The sequence below is a fragment of the Drosophila albomicans genome, chromosome 2L (genome assembly GCF_009650485.2).
Source record: "Drosophila albomicans strain 15112-1751.03 chromosome 2L, ASM965048v2, whole genome shotgun sequence".
NCBI lineage: Eukaryota > Metazoa > Arthropoda > Insecta > Diptera > Drosophilidae > Drosophila > Drosophila albomicans.
Window position 1 is genome coordinate 8091632 of NC_047628.2, and position 18345 is coordinate 8109976.

Genomic DNA, 18345 nt, shown 5'->3' on the forward strand with positions numbered 1-18345 from the left:
GATTCAGTTTAAGATTTTTTTTAATGAAAATATTGTTGCAAGCGACATTTTTCGCTAGGGATTTACCCATATTAAAAATAAATGTTTTTAAAATTTATTAAGTTAAGAATCTCTGCTTAAAAATATCTACTCGATCTCTATAAAACTAATAACTAAATTTTTGAAGTAATTTGCATTTCATTAAATTATAAAGAATAATGTTTTGGGTTTAAAATTGAAGTTCCATGATTATGTTATTATGTCAGGCTTAGGCTTTTAAGTTTATCAATAGAAAATTATTTGAAAAAGTGCTCTCTAATTTGGAATACCGAACGATGCCCCTCCTGCATTATTGCTGTCGCGTGTGGCCAAGAGCAGTTGCATTGCAACGCTGTTGCCACACGTTGCCCACTCAAAATTTAAAGAGCATCGATGAAGCTTTGGTGAAGGGAAAGTTATTGCAAACGGAAGCGATACTCAAGCAGGCTACAACTTTGTATAAGCCCGACGAGGTGATGCTGCAGTTTATTGCCACCACCCTGCAGCGTTATTCCGTCAAGCTGCAACGATACAACGGTCCCCTCAAGCTCGCCGTCGAACAAGCGCTGGCCGAGCAGCCGCAGGTGCGTGCCATGTTTCTGGGCTGTCGACGCACCGATCCTGGCTGTGCTGAGCTCACACCGATGATGCCCTGCGACAATGGCTGGCCAGTGTTAATGCGCATCTTTCCTCTGCTGGACTGGAGCTATCACGACGTTTGGAACTATCTCCGCAGTCGTCAGCTGCCTTATTGTTCGCTCTATGATCAGGGTTACACATCGTTAGGGGAACGCAGCAGCACTCGGATGAATCCCAGCTTGTTAGCCTATGATGAGCAGCTGGGCAAATTGATTTATCGGCCGGCGTATGAGCTCAAGGATGACAAACTGGAGCGTGCCAATCGCGAAGATACTCAACTAGTTAATCGCACTCGCCAGCACCATCAAAATCCTTAAAGCAAAGCATCCTTGCATACAAAAAAGTCAAATAGAAATCATGTCAAGTGCAAGTGTATTTTGTTGTTGTGCTTTTGACCTTTTTGTGTTTCAGTCAGTCAGATTTGGCTTGAAGTTGCAGCCAAATTGCCAATTTCTTGCAATTGGAGCAGCAAGTGTCAAATAAGTGTGCCACACGCACACTCACATACACACATACACTTGGAATCCCTCACACATACTCTCGCCACAGCTTATCAGCTAAATTGGCCCGACTGTATGCGAGTATTCGTATGCTAGCAATTTTCGAAGAGTGCAAGCTGAATATAAGAGCTGAGAGCGCACTTGCAGACCATTTGTTGTACCCATATTTTGTGGTTAAAATGTACCGTTTCCGAAACAAGTTTACTTAAAAATAAGAAATATATTATATTATATATATTTATCAAGTATATGTATATACTACCATATATGGTAGATGTGAAATACAAATACATTTTACTTGCTTATGAAATGTGCTTACAAAATTTCTTGTTTGCGAATTTAAAATTGTTTTCAGCGTGAAATTTTTAGATAAGAGTTTTAAATTAAAAAGCATAGTTTAAACTGCGGAATAAATATATATTTGTTCTTTGATGATAGATTTTTAATTTTGGAGTTGTGCGACTCTGCAAAATATGATAATGAAATTTAGAAAATTATTTTAAGCCCTTAATAAAGTACACAAAGTTCTTGACCATTGAGACTTCAGTGCCATTTTGCCCCTTATTGTGTGGAGGCGTGGTATTTGCTGGCAACTCGCCCACCAGCAACAGTGGTCGATTGCCGTTCGATTTCAATAGCTGTTTGACTTCCAATTTATTGTCCTCCCCATCGATTTCATCGTCAATGTTACGCTTAATCTTCGATTCGTCGTGATCTTCGCTAGCCAACAATTGGCCGTAGACCTTGAGTAGATTGTGCTCCTCGGATCTTTCTAAAAAGTTGAGCAACTCTTGTATGGTCTTATCATGTTTATGCGCCAGCTGTGCATCGAAGGGCGGTGATTTTCTTGTTGCAAACTGGGCGCGGTAACCGAATTTGTTGTTGTTGTTGGTGGGCGTCAAACTGACGCGATACCAACGCTGATCCTCAGGATCATGGCCGAGTAATGCATATTCAAACTGTGGCGCGGCCGTAGTAACTGTCTCCTCTGGACGCTTGCCACCCAAGCGATCTGTTGTTGGCACCAGGCTGCTGTTGTAGCCACTGGAGTTGGTTGCTTGCGGTGGCTTATGTCTAGTCCATAGAATGAGAATACATGCTGTCATTTTGTGAATCCGAAAGTGACTTTTACTTACCCTAGTTGATTATAGCGAGGCACTTCCATGGGCAAGGCGCCAGCAAAGACTTGCATCAGACAATGGATGCAGATGGAGATGACGAGAGGGATGCTGAGATTTTGCTGCTTCCACATATTTGCAAGTTGCACTGCGCTGACTGTTGCCCATTTGTGACTTTGTCTGTCGTTTTTATAGCTCCATAATAGACGCCACACAATCGCAACTTTTGCTGTTGTTGTTGTTGGTATTGAATTGCATCAGCTGCTGGCCTCGAATGCGACGTTGTAAATCAGCATGTAAATGAAGCTTCGACTATAACAGAACTTTTGATTCTACAGCGGAACTTCTAAGATATCGCAGAACTCTTCCTCAGCCGCATAATAATAGAGAGTCACGTCTGAACTGTTGAGCGATATAATTTGAAGCCAGCTCGAAATAGAATGAGATTTGATAATAACACCGAATATAACAAAAAGAGTTGTTAAATTACATTGTTATAAAAATATATTGCAGTTTTAGACAAACTTATCAATGGTGCATTTCTTTAGGGTTGTGAACTCTGCCAGTACATTTGACTGGTAGATTGTTTTTAAGTCTAGGTATTTTATTATTCTTTTTATTTTATAAATGCTTGTTATTAATGCAGAAATAAAAGTTTGCGTGTTTAAATTAATATTTGTATGATTTTATTGGTATTATTGTTTTCAAATAATGTTGCACATTTTTATTAAAAGTGATAATACAAGTATGGTACAAGCTACAGTCGAGTTTGATCGACTATGAGATACCCGCTACACATTTTGAATAAAATCAACACAGTGCGGCACTTCTCTTCAAATATGCCAATATAATATACCACAAAAATACTAAAACTATACCAACTGGTATATTATGTATATTGATATGGTACTATACGAAAAACATACCACATAGTGAAAAATATACCAGATTGTCAGTCAAAGCAACTAAGACCCCAAGTAAGTAGGCGTTTTTGCCCATACAAAAGTATTTCTTTAATAACTTCGAAAGTTTTTTCTGATCGCAACCAAATTTTTAGAAATCTTAAATACTATAGCTATTATTGTATGTACCAAAAACCGCTCTAGCTTCAAAATTATGCTTGTTATTCGACTTTTATCGATTTGCGGAGACGGACGTGAGCGTGGCAACAATTTGAAACAAACTTGATCTGTCCACAAACATAACAATTACTGTCGACAATATTATATCTTTATCTCTTATAGTTTCTAAGATGCAGGTGACCAAGAATATATGTACATATATAGAGATATTGGAGATGCCTCCTTCTGCTTGAAAATACTATTCTACCCTATGGGTAGCGCCTTTTACTGGATTTAATAGAAATGCTAATAAATCATGAAAGAAATATTTGCTTGTCAATAATATAATAAATCATGCCATAGACAGAAATACTCAATTTAGTTGGAAATGTCTTACACTTGGTTCGTTTTTGATTTGGTTGAATTGCAACTTATTGGCAAAAGCCGTTGGCAATTGTTTGCTTAAGGAAATGCCACTTACCAACGGCCACTTCCGGTCAGCAATTCAAAAGTGGTCAGCGAGTGGATTGTTGTTGTCTCTCTCTCTCGCTCTTTCAGTCTCCTTGTCTGCTGATAGCATTGCCAACATCAATGATAAATTATTATCAGTGAAATTGGCGACCTTTCTAATGGCATTGTGTGTGTGTGTGGGTGGAGGGAGTGCCCCACAATTGCCTGTTAATCAGCAAGAATACTTTCACTTTAACAGGCAAGCCACTCTGCGCGTGCTCTCTCTCTTTCTCTCTCTCGCTTTCGCTCTTTTTGACTTGCTCGCTCTCGGTTTGTTGTGGCTCTCGGTTAGCTCTCAGCAGCTGTCGCTGTCGCTCAGCTGTTGTGGGCGACATTGCCATTTGCCTGTTGTGTGCAAGCGTTGGCAATTTGCGCGCGCATTGCCCAACACTGAACTACACCGACACACGCACTCCGCACGTTACACATACGCAACGTTGACCGTAGAGTAGCACCATCACCAGCACCAGCAGAAGCTGAAGCAGAAGCAGCAAAGCTCTTCTGTCTCTGCCTATGTCTCGACTCAGTTCGGTTGGCTGTTGGCTCGGGCCGAGTTTTTGCAAATTCAGTAGACAATCTTTCCTCATTTCGTTAACACACACAGACACGCAACAGCACAACAAACTGGCTTCAATTTCAAGCAACAAACTGTAACTCTAATAAAACCAAATTCCACAATAATAAGAATTATAATAATATCAAACATAAAATAAAAGCCAACATATTAATAATAGAATCAATTGCAAATCTAAATTAATTAATATTAAAAAAAGAAATATTCAAAATAATTGAATTAATTTGGTAGTGTTTAATGAGCTTACTGTGTGCATCTTTGTCTATCGGTCGTGAAATTAACAAACAAATAAAAATTCGAAAACGTATTGAACTAACATAATTATTAACCACACGAATATCTGTTGTCCATGCAAAATGTTTCCTGCCGTGCGCGTCTTGTTGTTGTGCTTCTTCTTGCTCTGACTGTAGCTTCTAACGAAAGTACGTAAAAAAATGTATCTCTTATCAGCAAAGTTATGCGTAGCGTCTCGAATAAGCAGATAAAATGCTTTTAGTAAACAGCCAATTGAAGTGTTGCCCCATTGCATGTCTCGGCCCAGTTATGTTTTGCATCTTGGAATGGGCTTAGAGCCCCAAGCACCTCGTGTTTATATAGTTATTAGAGCCTCTGAATCCTCCATAAACAGACTGACAACGGAAATAATGATATTATAATTGTCGTGTACCATGTTCAATAACATGGGCTGTCGAGTGAGAAACATGTCAATGCAAACCCGAAACAATATATTAAATATTTTTCAACCATAAATCATACAGTAAACCTTTGCGTTATATTTTTACATTGCAATATTTTTGTTTAATTCTATTTTGTTTGATTTAAAGCATAGCAAAATATTGTTTGCTTGATATCAAAGTTAAATATACGTTACACACCAAAAGTATGCTAAGTGTTAATTAGAAATCTGGAGAAGTTTCACTAGGGAACTTTCTGTTACAGCTGTAATATTATATACGGTAAACAAAAGTGTATTTAAAGACTATAGTAGTTTTTGCTTGAATCGTTTGTTGTCGGTTATTTTTTTTTTGTGGTTTGTGGTTTTTCTTTGGTTTAATTCACATGCTATTTTTAATTAAATTAAATGTTCAGCTCATGTCCGGGCCTGGAATTTACGAATTTGCGTTGCCTGCGTGTTCAAGTAGCGTGTAAAGTAATTTAGCAGGGCCAACAAAAGTTTCGTGGCTGTTTAATTTTTAGCGCAAAATAAATAAACAATCGCAAATGGCAAGAAAATGGAGAAGAAAATGCCAAAAAGTCCTTCAAAATGAGCCAAGTTGATTTTCACTTGAGTTAGTTAAGCAGAAAAATAAGAAAAATAAAATGGAAACTTTGACTATGCCTTTACTTTCGCTTTTTGCTGCCTCAGTTGCTTTGTTGTCGTTATTGTTGTTGCTGTTGTCTAAGTCAAGTGTAAAGGCAGAGCGTATATTCCACATAAGTATGTGTGAGTATATGCTTGTGCGTATGTACTCCGTCTATAGAATGTGTGTATGTGTGTGTGTGTGTGTGTGTCTGACACTCAGGTGTGTCTACTACACGTGCGCTTGACTGTGTGAGTGTGTGTGAGTTCGCCTGTCCTTCAACAATTTTGCAATTGTAAAACTTATGGAGGGTATATTATGTGTTCTTTCTTTCTTCTCAACTTAAGCATATAATCGGTTTTTATAGATGATCCAGTTTTTTCCACATATACAATAATGGACTTTAAATACGCTTAAACTGTAATCTAATATGCTGTGCCTTTTTGTACAAAATCTTCTTTGAATAAGTGGACAAGTCTCATTATCTTTGGCATCGTTGATTTTTATCATATTAATCATTCTCTAGAGTTGAATATTTCATTGAGAATTATCTTCTTGATTGATGTTGCATCGCGGAATAAATAGTTTTTTGTTCCAATTCATAACGACTATTAAGTTGAAATTGCTTTTATTATATTAACCTCTTAAATTTGTATAGCCTTATCAAACTTCACTTTCATTTTTTTTTTTTTGCTATTTGATTTTCTTTTATTTTTGCTGGAAACCATTTATTTTACTTAAGCCCAATGCGAGAGAACATGTGGGTGGCCCATGTGTGTGAGTGTGAGTGTGTGTATGGGTGTGAATGGGGGTGTGTATTGGTGTGCGTGTGAGAGCGCCTTTTCTATAAGGTGAGCAGGCTGAGCCATAAAAACAGTGGTCCTCCTTTCTCTGGAGTCGTAAATTGTTCTTGTTGGTGCTGGCCGACTCGTTGTAATGAATATAAAACTGGCTTTTAACTGCCTGTATTTTTTTTATGCATTGTGTTTGAGGGCAAACATATACACATCGATACCCTTGTGTTGTAGATTTTACATTTTGTGCATTTCCTTTACACATTGGTGGACTTGGCCTAGACTTGAGCTTTAAGTGTTAGCCAAGCTTTTTGCCCAACATGTATTGTGTTTCAACAAGAAACTTGTTGAGGCATTGACCAGGCAAACACTTCTGGCAGCGAAAACAATGCATGGAATAAAGAAATGAAGAAATATTTAAGCTTTTTGGCATGCCATAAACAAGTATACAATTTTTAAGCACTTTCTTTGAGACCTGCAATGCTCAAAAAACATTTCGACATTTCACTTACAATTTCTTGCTCCAATTCCAGTTGGCAACTTTTCGTTTTTCGTTTTTCCTTTTCTTTATTCTGTATTCTTTTTTTTTCGGTGTGTATGTGTGTGTGAATTTTTTTTTTTTGCAAATTTTGCCATAGACTCACAAGCAACCAGTGTTTCCTGTGAGATAAGCAGCTTGCTGATGGGGCTGGTAGGATGGTGCAGCAGGCAACGCAGCTGCACGAGCTTGCGAAGCTTGTGGCGCTACCAAGGCCAGGCAGTGAGGCAGTGTGGAGGTTGCTTTGGCTTCTAGCTTGGCCTGGTGGCACGTACGAAGCTAGATGATAATTTCGTTGAATATATACAAAGCAGTCTCGAATATATAACACACTTTCGTGATGGGGGGCGGAAGGCGTGCCATTGAGAGGGGAGTTGTACTGGCCTCGGTAGTGTTAAGTGTTGAGCTGCTATGCAAAATAGATTATAGCTTCGACTTTTGCAAGCCAAACTGAATTGCATTTCTTATAAGCACTGCACTAAGAAATACTGCAAATTTGCCAACTAAGCCAAGGCATTCTTCAGCTCTTTTTCAATGTATTCTCGATGGACAATCATGATGGAAGTTATCTATTCTTTTTTAGAGGGTGTTGTAAACTTGGCACAAAATGTGAATGATTTGTATTCAACTTATTGATCGTGACGATAAGCGGTTTCTTTGCTATTCGATATTTTAATGTATTCTGATTCAGTTTATCAAAAGTTGGTTTATTCAACAGCTTTGACGACTTGCAAATTGTTGACATTATCATGTGTTTTCAAAAACATAAAAATGATTTATTAATTCTAAATATAAGACTAAATATACATAAGTAATAGACGATGGTTGTTCTCTTGCAAATAATTGTATTTATCTGTAGTATTTATTGACTTTTGTAGTGCCAATTAGCTGTCAATTAGACAAACGAATTGATTGATAGACGCCAAGCTGAAGGAGTGCTCGAAGCTGTTCGTTTTGCCTTCTCTGATTAGCTCGATTAAGTTTGGTTTGGCCCTTTAATGGGACCTGGTCAATGCCAATGCGAGTGTTTATATTTATTTCAAAGTCGTCATCTTCATCATCGATTGTGTGGGTGTGAGCCACTGCCAAATCCATATGTGTGGCCTGGCCAACGCCTGACTGTCTCAGCAGAAACAAAAAACAGAAAACCGAAAACAAAAAACAAAAATTTCTAAGTAAATTCCTTGAAATCGGTTGAAACAAGGCGCCGCGTGCGTCTTGCCAACTTTTCAAAAGTTCAAGTTAAGTGCAGCAGCAGCAGCAACAACAAAAATAATAACAACAACAACAACGACAACAACATAAATCTCAATAACAATAACAACAGCAAGAACAACATCAACAACTATGACTACACACTTTACTGACGAGAGAGTTTTGTTGTTATAAACAAGCCCGAAAGCGAAGTCAACTCTCCCAACTGCCGCTCTTTGGATACGCTGCGCGCGCATTTGAACAAAGAGCCGAGTACAGGATACACGACACACTCTTCCCACAGGAGCTGAGACGCAGCTGCTCCACATCTGTCCTTAGTATACAAAACGCTGGCGAACGCGTCGCATGCCACAGGCAACAGCAACAGCGGCGGCAGTGGCAGTGGCAGTCGCAAAAGCAGCTGAAGCGAGAACTCGCAGCGCCAAATAGAAATATGCGACGACTGTAGTGAGAAGTGAAAGTTTTCAAGGTGGCCCGTTTCATGTGGCGTATGTGTAATATTCTCAACAGTTCTTTGCGACTTTGAACGATTTTCAACTTTAATCAACTGCCATACACAAACTCTCTGATTGCTATATTACGCATTTCGGGCTTCATTTTCTGTAGGCTATTACAACTTTTATTGCTGTCTAATAAACATCAAAAGCATCATGAAAGTCTACGTCGGTTTTACTTTTTAGAGACAATCCAGTGGCTAGATTCTAATAAAAAATGTTTTTAAACATACAAATTTTGGTCAAAAATTTGCATTGAAAGTGTTGTCTTATAATTGCACAGAAGTGACATAAAAAATTCGTGTCAATTGCTTTTCCCGACGATTTTTATAATTATTGTTATTCCTTTTTCTTTTGTCGAGATGAGCCAGTGACTAATTTACAACAAAAAATGTTTTTAAACCTTCAAACTTTAGTCCGAAATTTACATTGAAAATTAAATCTTCGATTTGAATAGAAATAAATTAAACTTTGTGTACATTTTTTCGGAAAGACAAATATTTATATCCAATAGCGCTTTTTACAGATAAGCTAATGACTAAATTGAAAGACAAAAATATTTGTAAACCTATAGATATATCCGAGAATTGTATAGTCAAACATGTGCAAGGAAATGATATTTAAAATCAAATTGTTTTTACATACTATATGTCGACGAAAAGTATTTATAATGATATTCGTATAATTATATTTGTTATCTTTTGTTTATCGCATTATATTCGGGTTTTATTTGCGATCTTATCTAAAGCCAACTCAGGTGCTACCATTTCACATTATAAAGATTTTTATACCCGCTACCCATAGGGTAGAAGGGTATTATAACTTTGTGCCGGCAGGAAATGTATGTAACAGGTAGAAGGAGGCATCTCCGACCCTATAAAGTATATATATTCTTGATCAGCTTTAACAGCCGAGACGATCTAGCCATGTCCGTCTGTCCGTCTGTGTGTCTGTGTGTCTGTGTGTCTGTCCGTCCGTCCGTATGAACACCTAGATCTCAGAGACTATAAGAGATAGAGCTATAATTTTTTTTCGACAGCATTTGTTATGTTTGCACGCAGATCAAGTTTGTTTCAAATTTTTGCCACGCCCACTTCCGCCCCCGCAAATCAAAAAAATCGAATAACAAGCGTAATTTTAAAGTTAGAGTTGCGAATTTTGGTATATATAATAATAACTATAGTAGTTATGATTCCTGAAAATTTGGTTGCGATCAGATGAAAATTGTCGAAGTTATTAAAGAAATACTTTTGTATGGGCAAACACGCCTACTTACTAGGGGTCTTAGTTGCTTTAGATGACAATCTGGTATATTGTGCCGTCTATGGTATATTTTGAATGCGGTACTATATCAATATACCAAATATACTATTTGGTATATTTTTAGTATTTTTGCAGTATATTCGGTATATTTTGAGAAAATTATGGGTAGCGGGTATCTCACAGTCGAGTGCACTCGACTGTAGCTTTCTTACTTGTTTTTTAACGGTTTTTGTGTATTGTTTATAAACACGAAATCAAAGGAAAAACATAGATGGCTTAGAAAGTTTATTGCCAAAAAAGTCTAAAATGATGTTTAAACAATACTTTGATATTCATTAGCTTAAAAGTGTTGTATGTGTATATTTGATACTCAATAACACATAAATACTAAAAAGCTGTTATTAGTTTTTAAGTATAGTAATATCGCTTAGGGGTTTATAAGCTAATTAGTTTAGTTTGAATATATACATAGTTAACATAAATATCGTGAAGAGATACATAAGAAATCATTGAGTTATTAGAAAATGCAATTTTTTGACGAGTTTTTTTAATGCTTTCAGAGCATCGTTTTATGTGAATTGTATGCAAATGATGCACATTGCAAGGCTAAAATGAAACAAGAAACTGAAACTAAAAGCCAAAGCTGAAACTAGAACTATAACTTTGGAAGCCATTAAACCAACGACTTTGATAACAAACTTAAATAACTGCTAACGGCAATTGTGAAATTGTGGAAAGTGCAATCAAATAATTTTTTGCTGACATACAATAAACGTAGCGCCAAAGGTCAGTCAAGGAAAATGTGTATTAAAAATTGCGCCCACATTCAATTTGGGTGCAGCGACAGCAGCAGCAACAACAACAACGACAACAATAGTAACAACAACAACAACACTTCAAACAACGACGACAACGTAAGCAAAGAGTCAGAAGAGAACGTTAGCCGGTTAGAATACCAATTCCAATTGCAATTGCCCAGAAAATCAGCCAAAGGCGGCAAGTTATCGAGCTTAAAAATATTCATGTGTTGTTGCTATTTTATCATCATTATCATGTTGATCTAAACAAACAAATGAATGTAGTGAATCGAGTAACTAAATAATGTTTTAATACAACGTAAAACACTCGCTGACAACTGCAACACACATCAGCAGGTAAATTCGATATAATTGGTGTATTTTATGTACATAAATGATGTTGTTAATGTAAAGTACTAAGCTGAGTAAAAATAGGAATGTTGGATATCAGTAGAAGAAGGTTTCACTTTTCTATTTGTATTTTTATATTTATTTATAATTACAGAAATTCTTTTGTAAATACAAATAAAGTATAAAATACTGAAATATATTAATTTCATTGATATAAATTTAACATTTTGGTAAACGTATTTTAGCCATATTACTGCAGGATATATTTTAACCGTGAACTGACATTGTTTACTTTCTTTTATTAGTCTGCTGGTATATTTAGTCTTTATTGAATGTGACATTTAGCTTTATTGAAATTAGTGTTAAATTGATTTATGCCACAATATGTTAACGTACTAACAACAACAACCACACAAAGAGAAGAGACATACAATATTACGCATACGCAACATTGTACTGTGCGTCTTGTTTGTTTGCCTGCTGATTACTCATACGACGCGTGGCAGAGTTTAATGAAAATTGATTTTACAGCGTGACAAACAAAGCACAAAACATTACGCATACACTCACAGCCGCACTCCCACACCCTGAACACCTATGTATGCATACATACTCATACATATATACATACATATGTGTAGTAATTCATTGTTGTTGTCGTTCTCATTGCTGCTTTTCAATTCACATTGCTGACCTACATTTCCAATTTTTTTGTTGCTATTGTTATTGTTCTTGTTGACGGTTGAGTGGGTGGACTGTGTTTTTTATCCTGTCGTCCAAGCGGTTTGAAAAAATTATGACACTTGGCTATAAATATTGTTGGCTTGCAAATGTGCTGTTTACCAGCAAATTAATTAGTCCAGAAGCCCGCAAAATTTACACCTGTCCAACCCAATCCTTGCAAGATTTTCTATTTATATTTCAATATTAATTATGGCATTTGTCAAATGTCCTGTATGACAGAAATATTTCAATTATATCATTTGAAATAGTTATTTGTAAATGTATTTAAATAGTGAAATACCTTTTATATATATATTAAAGAAAGATTTTTTTTCAAATTAAAAATTGTCAATAGTTTTATGTGTAAGTTCATTTAAAAGAAAGTGTAAATTAAAATTTACTTTAATAACTTTTAAATTATTGAAGAGCCTCTTTTGTAACATTCGTTTCAATTTAAAATATGTCAATAGATTTATACTTTTCATATTCATACATATCCCGGGTATCTGCCAGTCAAAGGAATATTTTGGTTTTTATACGCCCATAACTTCAATATTTTCATGGCGAGCCATCTGTGCAATGCAATAGCCGAGCTTATGCGTGTGAAGGATTTGTAAATGCAGAATTCGGTCCTCAAATACATTTATTTTTATATTATCGCACTTTATGGCCGCAGTAAATATATGCATTTTGAGAAAAGCCTTGTATAGGTTTTATCTTGAGTTTTAAAGCTCTTGCACATGCCTAATCTACATTCAAGATTTATATGCATATTTATATGTCGTGCAGATGGGGCTATTTATGTAAATCCAATTCAATCCATCGTAGTATGCAACCAAATCCGAAACGGACTCGTCATAAATTTATTAAATATGTGAAAAACGTGCATTAAAAGTAAAAAATAAATAAAACACATATATACACAAAAATCGATGGTAAATGTTCAATGGGCGTGTGTAAACACGCAAAATATAAGAGATATTCAGATACTCTAACTTTTGATCTGGATGTTTTAAAATAACTTTTACTTCTGTAGATTAATTTTTAAAATAAAATTACTTATTGTTAGCGTTAGATAATAATAATCAAAAATCTCAGTGCATTAATTTATTTTTTTATTTAATGTAGTTTTCACTCATCTATGTATATAACAATTATTATTTAATGTTTCCAAAAATTCAATTTGTACTTCTTATGTCATCAAAGAATTGCACCTGTCATTTTGAATTGGCAAATTTAATAATAATTAAGCACATTATTTAAGTGATTATTCAAGTTTATTCTATATGGACACGGACCACTGTGCACGCGACTTTCAGGTTATACACAGACAGAACATTCGGCTGAATATCATTTTAGCGTTGTATGCATAGATAAACCCTTTATTACCTTTTCGATGGCCACACAAAACACTCAGCTAAATATATTTGTTTGTTGTTGCTGTCATTGTTGTCAGAGTTGTTGTAAAACAAATCGGTTTGATGTTGATTTTGTGTTAGCAGCGCTTACGCATGCATTTACAATAAATTATATGGAATTGTCACTAATGTTGTGGCAAGGACAACAGAGAGTTGCCCCCATTGAGAATTATGTTAAGGTGCAGAGGTTATATTTAAGGGATTGCAATAAGGTTAAGAGATATAATTAAATAAATATTCACATATCTTTTATCAATATCTTCTATTTCTAGCTACGGCGAAGTCGGCCATAAAATATAATTTGAATTATCCAACTCTGCTTATATGTGTATTAGTGGTAAACTATTTCAGTGTCTATCTTAATATCGAGAATAAATAATATAAATGTCTACGTGTGTGCTTTAAAATCAGATTTAACCTATTTTAATAGAAAAATATGCCATAAAGCAAAATAAAATTCGAGTTCGAGTGGTCAGTGTATATAAAGTGTGAAAGTGTGCTTTAATAACGATGGCACATTCAATATAAGCACCATGCTCTCTTTAATTTAACATGCAAACGAAACCAACAACTCCAATCGGCAGCCTCATCATAAAGAAGACATTCTCAATGTGAGTATATTAGACAATGATATCTTGTTGTAGTTAATTGTGGAATCTTTCAAACATTTTTCTTAAATTTGTATTGAAATCTTTCCCGTGTATATAGTATAAAAAATAATGTAATATATTCATAGCGTAATTTAAGTCCTGTAGAGGATATTTATCACGTATGCTTCATTGTTTAGCTAGTTGAATATAGCCATAAAATCTTTGTAATATTTATAGCCAATCTTTCTACCTTAGCGTTTAGATTCGCATTAAACCATCAAAAGGATTTTTGAAATTTTTAAAATTGCCATAGGTCAGATGCGGCATATTTATCATGTTTATGAAGCCATTCTGCAAAAATATTTACCAAATATCAATATTTAATGCCACGCAAATTGTCAAAATGTTAACATGCGAACATTTCTAAGGTAAAACAAACAAAAAGTTACCAACTCAAATCATAGACAGTCAACAGCTCTCTCTCCCATGTGTGCGCCTGTGTCTGTCCGTGTGTGTGTGTGTGGGTGTGTGTTTTGTGTGTTTGTGTGTGTTCAACCGGCTAGTCATGCGTTTAGCCTGCCACTGTGTGATGTGGTACTTGTGTGTCCTTTTCAGGCTGCGGCCCTTGTCAATAGCACAGAAAATTTTAAACATGTCGAGTAATTGTTTTATGGCACTCATAGGACACACAAAACAAATCAAAGCCAAGGCCCAGGACTACAAATCCTGCTCATATAAACATTATTTTTAAGATTTACGACCACTTTGCTGCAGATGAAGCTGTTGCTATTTGCACGCACACATTAAATTGTGAAAAATAAAATATGTTTTTCGATTTAAAAGCATCGATGGTGTTAAAAATGTTAAATATACTTAAGTATTGAAGTCAAATATTTCGAAATGTTTTTCTTATAGCGTAAGCTTATAGTACTAATACTACGTACTTATGATAGAAGTATGAGGTTTGACTTGAATGAGTTTTCTCTAAATTGTGTTGTTATGGAACTTTATTGCTGTACTGGTTCAACTATTTAATAAATGTAAACATATCTTAAACAAGAAAGAATGGTAGAGTCAAATCTGCTTGACTGTGATATGTATATTCGCTACCCATATTGAATAAAAACAAAATAGTGGGGTATTGATCAATATTAATATTCCACAAAAATACTAAAAGTATACCAAAGACTATTTAAGGTATGTTGATACAGTACTACATTAAAAATATACCATAAAGTGCAAAAAATATTAGATCGTCAGCCAAAGCAACTGAGACCTGTAGTAAGTAGTCGTTTTTGCCATACAAAAGTATTTATTAAATAACCTCAACAATTTTTATCAGACACACAGTATTTCTTTAATAACTTCAAAAATATTAATCAGACAGATAGTTTTTGATAAATCGCAGGATTCTGCCAATTGTCGATTGCTAAATAAAATCGATTGCTTAAAGACTTGTAGAATTCAACTTTAAATGAAGTCAGTTCTTGAATCGAGGTCAAAGTTGACAACATAACGCAGAAGGCAACAGCTAAATGCCAACCAGCACCAATGACATTTACTGATATGTACTGCCACATCCAGTCAGCTGACGGCCACTCTCATCTGTATTACGAATGCAGAGATACCAACAAGTCGCGACTCGCGACTCGGAATCGCGTTTCGAGGCGTCGTTCAAGGTCTGTCTTTGCGCAATGCGTTAATTAAGTAATTTTGGCCAGCCCAGCTGTGGCCTGGTCACGCTCACCTTTCTCAAACATACCTCAAACGGTTTGAATGCTATGGCAAAAAATTGATTTGCGGCGCGTTTCGTGACTTCTTCAAAGAATCATTAAAAAAGAAGTATAAATACACAGTGAAAATCGATGCCATTTTCAACTCAGTTCTCATTAGTTGGTCTTTAATCTGAATTCTAAATTTAAAAAAATAATAATTTTTATTAATTTATTATATTCTTTTTTTAAAGTGCATTTCTCTAAGCTAATGTCCTTTGAAGATTTTCATTGAAAAACAATAAAATTTCCGATTTATATATATTTTTAATTGTATTATTGCCTTTAATAAAGCGCTAGGCAATTTTATATTTCGTTTGCGATTTGTATTTATCATGCACTTTCTTTCTTATCCATCCTTTTTCTCGCCCTTATAATTCGGATCGTATGGTTGAACCTCTGCTGTACCCCAGATTGCAAATATTAGAGCAGATATTACCATAATTATAAGGCCTATCCAGAATACAATACGCCACTCACTCATTGTTGCCTGTAGAAGAAGAAATGTTTATAATTGTTTTATTTTTATTGCATCTAATGCAATTATGTATTATATTTTGGCATATGTAATGAGATAGAGAATATTATGTACATGAATGTATCATTATGTATATATCGTTTTCAATAGCCTTAGAAATCTCATAAATTGGGCAGATTTTAAAATTTTTATTTTTTATCGTTATTATGGTACTTACATTAGGCGTTAAAAAACCGACAAGAGTAGGCGATAGTATGCCAGCTAAGAGCCAAGTCCATTTGAGATGGCTGTAAGTGTGCCCGAAAAGCTTGGTGACATATCCATGGGTGTCAACTTTTGTCCAGCGTAATAGAGACCCATTACAAACATCGAGATGGTAAAGAGTGCTATTACCAGAAATTTATCGCATCCTGCATACGACGCTGCCACCATCAAAGCTCCAGGTCCAAGGGCAGCTAATATAAGCTAAATTATTAGATATTTACTCTTTGATGCAGTTACTCACCTAAAAAAGTGAGCAATTTGCGAATATTGCTTATAGATATTAGACCTTTGTGAATTACATAATCTGTCACAAATCCACTGATATTCGAAGAAATGAACATAGCAAGAAAAGGAAGGGCCGTCACAAATCCATTAGATCGTATCGAAAACCGAATTACATCACTGATGTACTTGGGCAAACACGTGATCATTACATAGTAACCCCAGTCATGGCCAATTTGGCTTATTATCAAGGCCACTAATGCTTTACTCAGCAACAACTCCTTCCAGGGTATTGGTAACTTACCTTTGTTACGATCACCCATTGTTTCAATGAGATAGCTAAGCTCCTTGGGCTTCATACAAGGATGACCGTCTGGTCGGCTGGTACACAAAAACAGCTAGAAGAGAATTTAGATAAAATTCGGATGTTTCCAATAACATAGAAATACTTACAAAAACTATGCACCAAACAATTGACAAGCCACCGAAAACAATTAACGTTACCGACCAGTGGAAGTAATGAAGCATGACGCCAGAGCAAGAGTTGCTTACAACAGTACCTAAAATAACTCCACTGTATGTGAAGGCGCCCAAGGAGCCTCGTTCCCTGACTGGCACCCAAGCGGAAAGTAGTGCTGTTACCGCAGGGAACATGGTTCCTTGGGCAGCTCCCATGATTACACGATCGACTATTAGACCCCATTCTTCGAAATAAATAATTGCCAAAGGACAAAGCATTGTACATAGTGCGGAGATCAACATGCATATGAGCAGCACCCATTTGGCTCCAAATTTGTCCGATAAGATACCTCCGGGCATATGGGTGATAATGTAACCTACATAGAAGCAGCTAAGAATGATGCCCTGCATCTGTTCACTCCAACGATATTCGCCTCTATGCTGAGTACGTAGTCTAGTATTTACCATCTATATAAGAATTAGTTTAAAATGCCACTTACATCAGAGGGAGTCGTGGATACGTCATCATCTGCAGGGCATACATCCTCTTTATCCTCGTCGTCTGAGGTTCTGTTTATGGGTACTACTAGCTGGGTGATAACATGAGAAAGCGAGACACGGTGTGTATAGGCGAACAGGAGTGCAAAGAACGACATTATCCCGACGATAATGCGTTGAGGTACACAACAAGCTGTTATATATATATATATATAGGACACAAATTACATTATATTTCTAAGTTTCCACTAACCATGACTGCAGGCTTGGCCCCATTTTGGCCGATTATCCTCCATGTATTAAGAACACTGAGAATTTTGTTGATTTTTTTTTTTTTTTATGAAATATATTTTCTTTGAGAAGTTTTAAGTGAACGACATATTACTGATGGGGATTCCAGATCACAATTATGAAATTGTTAAACGGTGGAGCTGCAAAAACATCGATAGACCATTGATGTTTTCAAACATCAAAATTTGTAGATTAAAGAAAGAGTATTATATCTTTTCACGCATAAAAATATTTCCGAACCCATAAACTATATATATTCGTAATCAGCGTCAACAGTCAAGACGATATAGACATACCTGTTTGTCAGTCAGTCAGTATTAAAACCTAACAAAGGTCTGAGAAACTATAAGAAATCGAGATATATTTTTTCGGCAGCACTTGTTGTTTTTCGCGTCTTTCGCGTCCGCAAATTGAAAAGAATAAAACATAGCAAGCGTAATATTAAAGTCTTGATTTT

General features: G+C 35.8%; 4 protein-coding genes across 7 annotated transcripts in view; 2 read left to right on the forward strand and 2 right to left on the reverse strand.

Moving 5' to 3' along the window:
- The first annotated feature begins 211 nt into the window (after positions 1–211).
- Positions 212–983, forward strand: LOC117564202 (FAD synthase). Its single transcript, XM_034242880.2, has one exon. The coding sequence runs from the start codon at positions 315–317 to the stop codon at positions 972–974; it is 660 nt and encodes a 219-aa protein (XP_034098771.2). The 5' UTR covers positions 212–314; the 3' UTR covers positions 975–983.
- Positions 984–1592: 609 nt separating this feature from the next.
- On the reverse strand, positions 1593–2807 carry LOC117564781 (uncharacterized). The gene is made up of 2 exons (XM_034243684.2): positions 2294–2807; positions 1593–2231 (listed from the first exon to the last, which is right to left on the reverse strand). The coding sequence occupies exons 1-2, from the start codon at positions 2407–2409 to the stop codon at positions 1652–1654; spliced, it is 696 nt and encodes a 231-aa protein (XP_034099575.2). The 5' UTR covers positions 2410–2807; the 3' UTR covers positions 1593–1651.
- Positions 2808–4482: 1675 nt separating this feature from the next.
- The window catches only part of LOC117564679 (mucin-5AC), a 101152-nt gene continuing 87289 nt past the window's right edge, over positions 4483–18345 (forward strand). Inside the window, exons 1-3 of one of the 2 annotated variants that reach the window (XM_052003010.1) lie at positions 4483–4842; positions 10586–11179; positions 13587–13925. The gene's annotated coding sequence lies outside the window, so the exon portion shown is untranslated. The remainder of the gene's footprint in view (positions 4843–10585; positions 11180–13586; positions 13926–18345) is intronic. The other variant, XM_034243545.2, reaches the window with a different exon arrangement.
- On the reverse strand, positions 15924–18066 carry LOC117564686 (putative inorganic phosphate cotransporter). 3 transcript variants are annotated; one of them, XM_052003017.1, is made up of 6 exons: positions 17851–18054; positions 17600–17790; positions 17094–17540; positions 16660–17038; positions 16372–16609; positions 15924–16166 (listed from the first exon to the last, which is right to left on the reverse strand). In XM_052003017.1, the coding sequence occupies exons 1-5, from the start codon at positions 17891–17893 to the stop codon at positions 16416–16418; spliced, it is 1254 nt and encodes a 417-aa protein (XP_051858977.1). In that variant the 5' UTR covers positions 17894–18054; the 3' UTR covers positions 15924–16166; positions 16372–16415. The 3 variants fall into 3 exon arrangements, with proteins under 3 accessions (XP_051858977.1, XP_051858978.1, XP_051858979.1); XM_052003018.1 differs by lacking the exon at positions 17851–18054 and having other exon boundaries at positions 17094–17535; positions 17600–17732; XM_052003019.1 differs by lacking the exons at positions 15924–16166; positions 16372–16609 and having other exon boundaries at positions 16675–16736; positions 16945–17038; positions 17851–18066.